At 36.0% G+C, this 8,005-nt stretch overlaps 1 protein-coding gene across 1 annotated transcript; it reads right to left on the bottom strand.

Moving 5' to 3' along the window:
* Positions 1–2,083: 2,083 nt before the first annotated feature.
* Positions 2,084–5,692, bottom strand: LOC149529325 (ATP-dependent zinc metalloprotease FTSH 2, chloroplastic-like). The gene is made up of 4 exons (XM_089809664.1): positions 4,386–5,692; positions 3,153–3,466; positions 2,781–3,021; positions 2,084–2,595 (listed from the first exon to the last, which is right to left on the bottom strand). The coding sequence occupies exons 1-4, from the start codon at positions 5,523–5,525 to the stop codon at positions 2,254–2,256; spliced, it is 2,037 nt and encodes a 678-aa protein (XP_089665790.1). The 5' UTR covers positions 5,526–5,692; the 3' UTR covers positions 2,084–2,253.
* Positions 5,693–8,005: the final 2,313 nt, after the last annotated feature.

Here is an 8,005-nt window from a genome sequence, read left to right as displayed (position 1 = left end):
GTATGAATTTATATTATGCATAACAAAACTAATGTTTCAAGAGCCAAAGTGGATTTGATAAGAGACTATCCACACGTCATAGATTATACCACAAAAAATAAAAGCAAAGAGTCCCTCAACAATACATTTTATGATAAAAATGATAAATATTAAGCACACATTTGTTATTAATAAATATACTAATGTACATTATATCCCTCAAGCAATATAAAAGGGAGGCAAGGGAAGGCCAACTCGATTAGAGAGTAGGTGAGGTGGAAACCACCCATCCACATGAATGATACAATAACATAGGTTGAAATAACCAACATGTGAAGGACATGAGTTATTAGGAATCAACATAATCTAATTGATATTAGGAGGGTAAACCATAAGCCCCAAATCTAATCCTAGATTGAAGGGGTGATAATATAAGATGATCATTATGAGAAACAAACCTCATAGGTATATGTGCCAAGAAAAGAACCGGGGGTTCTTGGGTGATAAAACTCCTTGCTTAGAGTTCATTTATACCAAAATGATAAAAATGATAAATATTAAGCACACGTTAGTTATTAATAAATATACTAATGTACATTATATCCCTCAAGCAATATAAAAGGGAGGCAAGGGAAGGCCAACTCGATTAGAGAGTAGGTGAGTTGGAAACCACCCATCCACATGAATGATACAATAACATAGGTTGAAATAACCAACATGTGAAGGACATGGGTTATTAAGGAATCCACATAATCTAATTGATATTAGGAGGGTAAACCATAGGCCCCAAATCTAATCCAAGATTGAAGGGGAGATAATATAAGATGATCATTATAAGAAACAAACCTCATAGATATATGTGCCAAGAAAAGGGGGTTCTTGGGTGATAAAACTCCTTGCTTAGAGTTCATTTATACCAAAACATGGAGGTCTTTTCTAATACCTTTATGAGTGAACATTGACTAGTAACAAGACAACACTACCTACTTAGAGTTCATTTATACCAAAGCATGGAGGTCTCCTTAATACCTTTGTGAGTGAACATTGACTAGTAATAACTTTGTTAGCTGGAAAGTCTACAATAACATTTATCTCTTGAAAACATTGAAAACAATGTGAAACTTCATAAGAATTAAATAGTTTAAGTTATCTCATGATAAAATCTAATATGTACTAGTATTGCTAAACATGATAGATTTTGTTTGATATTGCATAGTAAGCATGGAAACCACTTATAGGATAATATGCATGATCCCTGAAGAAATGGGTAATTCAATTCAAATGGGAAAGACTTATGATTTAACATTATTATTTGTTCCATTCTTAATGAATTTCCAAGTTGCTTTAATAACCTTATCACGTGAATCAATTATAACCACACCCATACTATATTTATCTAGATTTTTCGTTCTTGGGAACCATTATAATTAAGTTAAATTTTCCTCTAAAGGGGGGAAAACTATTTGGTTTTATTTTGTATGTTATTCCTTTTTGCATTGTGAGGTGTGCAACTGAAAATTGAAAGAATAGAAAGTGATTGTAATTTTTAGTATTCTCGTTATCCTATGAAGAAATGTTATTTAAATGGTCCAAATTCATATATATTTATATAAGAATCTGAAATGAAAATTTTTCATTATAAAGGAACCTTAAGTAAGAAAGAGGGAGTCTTTTCAAAGATTCAATTCTTCATTTCCAACCAATTTTTTCAAATATGCAATGAGCCATAGAGAGGAAAAGAAGAAAGAAGATAAACCCATCATTCTATATAATCAATAGCAATATCCAACAACAAATGGGATAATAAATAGGATAATAGATAACAAATGGCCTAAAGATTCAATGAAATGACCACATAATACTCAAGAAAATACAACTTTGATCCCAAGTTTACCCAGTCTCATGCTTGTAAGAAATCTAACTTGTGTTGTGAGTTCGGAAAGACCCCAACTTGGGAAGAAAAGTAGCTAACCAAAATAAACTACATGGAATGCTAGAGTGTTTCATGGAGTACAATAAACTACATGGAATGCTAGAGTGTTTCATGGAGTATATTTGTACTTTATTACTTATTATAGAGCCACAGCTCTCTGCAAATCACATATAATAAAATTTATGTTTTTATTATAACAAACTCTATACATACTGTACATAATGGCACACATGTCTAACTCCTCTCTACATATCCAGAAAATGCAATGATTCTTGCATCCCGAATCCCATTACGCTGTATAACTTTACACTATATTCTTACAATCTTCTTAGCCATATCCATCAAGCTGATGCTAGTTGAAAAGCAGTCTGTACATCCTTGCTGCTGACTGGGATCTCTGTAAACTCAGATAGAATGGTCCTGAATTCATCCCCTGAAAGTGTCTCTCTTTCTAATAAGATCTCCACAATCTTATCCATTGCTGCCCGGTTACTCTTGATGTGACTCTTAGCCACGTCATATGCATTATCTGAAATGCCTTTCACAGCTCTATCAATGTCTTCTGCTAGCTTCTCCGACATGGAGTTTCTTGCCATCATGCGTAAAACAACATCACCACTTTGGACTACAGGGTCCAATAAAGCCCATGGACCAATTTCAGACATTCCAAACCTCGTAACCATCTGCAAGTTACAGAAAAATTTACTAAGTTGCCCATTCGACGCCTCACTAATAGAGATTCTCAAATAGCAAGGCTACAATTAGTGTTGAATTCACTTTAGTTCTACAATTAGAGTTTATCTGAATTCAGTTCCTAACTTTCTATGCATTTGGGATTGCTTTACAGTCTCCACTTAGAGAAAGATACCTGTTTTGCCATTTGTGTTGCCTGCTGCAAGTCATTGGCTGCCCCTGATGTGACCTCAGGTTCACCAAATATGACTTCTTCTGCAGCTCTGCCACCAAGGGCCCCCACAATCCGAGCAAAGACTTGCTGCTTGGTAATAAGACTCGGATCATCTCCAGGCAAAAACCATGTAAGGCCACGTGCTTGTCCCCGAGGTACAAGAGTAACTTTTTGAACTGGATCATGTCCAGGGGTCATCGTGCTGACCTTGTAACAGTTACCAAAAGAAGATTTAGTTGCCTCTGAAACACACATTGATATCATACATATGTGAATGGTCTACATAAAAGCATACAATAGAGTACTAACAGATGTTTAGTTTTGTGTACTTACGCGCAAATTGCATGTCCAACTTCATGGTAAGCCACCAAACTCTTACTCTTTCCATCAGTCATTGCTGTGCCCTCCATTCCAGCAACAATCCTGTCTATTGCATCATCTATTTCCTTACTTGATATATATAGTTTGCCTCGTCTTCCAGCAAGAATTGCTGCTTCATTCAAGAGGTTTGCAAGATCAGCACCACTAAACCCAGGTGTTCTCATGGCAACAACATCAAGTAAGACATCTTTGCCCAGCTTCTTGTTGCTTGCATGAACCTTAAGAATGGCTTTGCGACCATTTATATCAGGAACATCAACAGTGACCTGCAAGTGATGGCAGATAATTTTCAGCATTAGCATCAGTCTCTCTAGCTTCTCAACTGTTTTGGTAGTATTGAATGTCGTTGAAACAGCTGCATTTTTTAAGGAACCCTATCTTTCTATAGAGAGATCGTGTGAACAGAAAAATCTATATTCATCATTTCATTGAAGAGTTCTTCTTTATTGAGAACTAAATTCAAATCCACCCATCTAAAAAGATGTGCAAATTGGAGAATGCAACAATAAAGGAACTTTAAAAGACTTCCCCTGTTTTCTAAAATAACTTTTCCCTCAGTATACAAATGTTAATATCATGTTCATGATGATAACCGAGTGTGATAAACATCCATAAAACATGACTGATTCCAACAACAATCTTTGTCGATCGTTTGAACATGCAGAAGGAATGTCTCATCTATTTCCACAAAATGATCATGTCAACAGAAAAACTAAATTCAAGTCACTAAAGAGTTCTTAGATGAGAACTAAATGTTAAACTTAAATCCATTCATCTGATAAGATGTTTAAATTGGAGAATGCAACAATAAAAAGCTTAAACACTTATCCTGTTTTCTGAAATGACTTGTCCATGTCAATACCCTTTTTCCGATGAGAAATTGCTGAATGTGATATAGATTAAAAACGGACATAATTGATTCCAGAAGCACTATTTAAAATATTAAAATAGTGATTCTCACAAAAGTTGGGAGGCCTGTTAATATTTTCTGGAATCTAACTCATGGTTCTAAGCATTGAAAGATTACTTTGACATCTAGCAGATTCAGCAAAGTCCATAGCATGGAAAATTCTGACTTTCAAATATAAGAACAATTATATTTACCGCAAGACTCCAAACAAAAAGCAATTTTAACGAAAAGGTTTTAGTTTGGAGGCTTTCTTGCAAATATGAAAGTAAGAATACCTGTCTATCGAACCTGCCAGGACGAAGTAAGGCTGCATCAAGCACATCAACTCTATTGGTGGCAGCAATGACAATAACTCCTGTGTTCCCTTCAAATCCATCCATTTCAGTAAGTAACTGATTCAGGGTTTGCTCCCTCTCATCATTTCCTCCACCAATTCCAGTCCCTCTCTGTCTTCCCACAGAATCAAGCTCGTCAATAAATATAATACAAGGAGCATTCTCCTTGGCCTTCTTGAACAAATCACGAACCCTAGAAGCCCCCACACCTACAAACATCTCTATAAACTCCGACCCAGAAATTGACAAGAAGGGAACCCCCGCTTCACCAGCTATAGCCTTTGCCAGTAGGGTTTTACCAGTTCCAGGAGGACCCACTAACAAAACTCCTTTGGGAATTCTTGCCCCCACTGCCGTAAACTTCTCAGGCCTTTTCAAAAATTCCACAATCTCCTTAAAATCCTGCTTGGCCTCATCAACCCCAGCAACGTCATCAAAAGTTACACCAGTATTGGGCTCCAACTGAAATTTTGCATTAGATCTTCCTAACCCTAAAGGAAAACCTGGTCCCCCAGGGCCGCCTAGACCACTCTGAGACCTTCTAGAAAATATCAACAAAGTACCAATTAAAATTAAAGGAAAGGATAAGTTACCCAATAGATTAAAGATGGCATCCCGCACGTCTTCCTGCAATGGATGGGCGGCAAAATTTATATTTTTTTCCTTCAATTTTCTGATCAATTCAGGGCTCGTTCCCGGCAATTGTACTCGGACTCTTTGGATCCGATTTCCGAGCTCAGGAGACACTAATTCCACAATACCCACCATTCCATTCTCGAAAATGTCCATTTTTCTCACTCGATTTTCGTCCAAATACTCCAGAAATCTCGAGTATGATATTGTAGAAGACTCCTCTGCCTCGGCTTTTTGGGCGGCAGATAATCCCAGTCCCACAGAGCCCGCTGCCAGTCTCAGGAAATTCCTCTTGCTGTTACTGACCTCAGGTGGCCTCTTTTCTTGGAGAGCTTGCACAGTGAAATGTTTGCATTTTGGACGATTCGGGGAAAATTTTGAGCCCACGGTCTCCTTGGGAAAAATTAAGCCTGTGAGAGATGTTCTCATTGACATTGTGGAAGCCATGAATGTGTTGTTGAACTTGGTGATAATGAAGGCAGCCAACACTATTTATATTGGGTATATAGAAGAGAATATCCATTGGATTGGTAATCCAGTAGCTTCCCGTAGTCTGTAATTGTCGAGATTGCAAAGAACCGTCGAGACCGAAAAGACTTCCTCAAATGGCAGCCATGAAAAAGATCTTCGTTATCTATATATATAATGTTTCTGATTTCTTGTGGTAATAACAATATATGCGCTTGGTGGCTGTCCGATCGCTGGTTGACGTTGTATGAGTAATTTGTACATATCAAACTATTTTGTTCTTTAAAAAAAATAAAATAACAGGGCGATAAATCTACAGTTAATCTTGAATAGTATTATTATTAGTTCCTCCAGTAATACTTATGCTCATTCTAATATCACATTAACACTAACCAATCAAATCAAAGAATTTAAAAGATTATAAGAAATTTCAAATGTTTATATCTTTTTCTAATTTTTCATTATTTTATAAATCATTTTTTTCATTCATTCTATTGCTCCATACTATTTTTGGTAGGGGAGAAAATTATTTTTCTTTAACAAAAATACAAATATTTTCTAACAACTTCATCTTGCATTAATGAATGCATTAATTACAACTTTATTTTGTTACAAGTTGATAAGATTTTATTTTTTATATCATTTTAACTTCCACCTCACATAACATCTCTAATCAATATTAATTCTAAATAGCAATATAATTTCAATATGTTATATCTTTGTATTTGAATTTATAATTTTTTTAAAACTTTGATTTTTTAATAAAATTAGTTAAGTTATTACTATTATTTTATTTTTGTAAAAATAAATTAAACAACATTATTTTTTAATTATATTTTATAATAGTGTTTGTAATATGTATAATTGATAAGTGTTAGAATTAGTAAATTATATCATTTACTATTATTAATATTTATATTTAAACAATTTATCATTTAGTTTAAATATATTTAAAACTTAAATATATACTTTAATATTAAATTAATAATTATATTTTACAATAAAATAACATACTAAAGGAAATAACCACAAAAAAGAAATAATTCAATTCTAAAAGATATGTAATTTATTATTAAGTTTTTATAAACTATGTATTCAAATTAAATAATTATATTCTATTTCTTATTTATTACATCATATTTATTCATCAACATCAAATTTATATGTATTACATCTATTTATTATTTACAAATGTACATATATTAAATGGGCGGGCACCCGTTTACCTAGGACCACCACCGGGTACCCATAGCCCGGATCCGTACACAGAGATAGGAGCATCATAGCTAGTTCTAGTCCAAGATGAGAAGCCGCCTATAGAATATAGAGTTCCAGATCGAAAGCCATAGCCATCTAAGCCATCAATAGCATACAGAGATGACCCAAGTGATATCCAGTAACTAGAACATAGGCGGAGGTACCACTAGCTAGAGAACCATCAGTAGCTTCTCCAGTCCTAGAGCCTGCAGAGATAGCTACAGGAGAATAAGAAAAGCTACCAATAGCATCCGTAGCAGTTGCCTTTAGAATAGTAGGGCCAGTGATTCTTCTTATGGTTATGCCCTAAACGACCCCTATATAGTAAAGGGCCTCTGCACCGGCCCCCCCACCCCTATGATAATATACCTCTGCACGCACGAGAAGGTCGAGGGTGGTGGCTCTACTATAGTGTTAGGTCCTCATCTATCTCCCTATGGTGCAATTATGCATGCACCGACAATAGAAATAACCCTCCTGCAACCTCCCGCCAGTAGGGCAGTTCCTGCTGCAGCACTGAGATTCACTGCTGATCATTAGACCAGAGCTCTTCCGGTTCAACAAACGAATATTGATAAGTAGTCAAGCTTAAGTTAGTTGAGAAAATGAGTGATTCCAACATTTGATTGATCACCATCTCCGGGTAGAGCAGAGCAGACAAGAGGAGAATAGGTAGGTCTGCATTTGATCTTTCTGTCTTAACCATCCCGCTACAGAACAATCTGCATTGTTATTGAATCTTGGCTCTGAAAGGAAGGGGGGCACACCTAGGTTTGAACACCAAACAAGTAGAATTGCCTATTGACCATAGGAGCGGAGGGAGACAACCCGGGTGGTAGGAATGGATACACGAGTCGACCTTAACTGTTGGTAGCTATCTCCCATTAGATAGTAGGGCTTTCTTTCATCCTGGAATCGAGTGATGAGATTGGAGCACTTCCGTGCTTCTTCTTTTTTGGTTCTGCTTTTTTTTTGGGAGAGGTGGAACTTATCATTGTTGGGGAGCATTGACAACACTTAAGAGTGGATCAGTGTGAAGAGTGGTTCTTAAGGGCACAGATCCTGCCATCTCCCGGCCATAAAATTCTAGGCAAAATGGAGGCGACATCTTATATTAGCCTTAGAATAGTAGGGGCACTCACTTCATAATATGACAAGAGAGGCAGATTGGCATTGAGATCGATTCTCAAAAGGCAGATAGA

Source organism: Cupressus sempervirens, chromosome 11 (assembly GCF_028749045.1).
Source record: "Cupressus sempervirens isolate cs-2001-9-10 chromosome 11, ASM2874904v1, whole genome shotgun sequence".
NCBI classification, from domain to species: Eukaryota; Viridiplantae; Streptophyta; class Pinopsida; order Cupressales; family Cupressaceae; genus Cupressus; species Cupressus sempervirens.
This window is presented reverse-complemented; position numbering and strand designations above follow the sequence as displayed.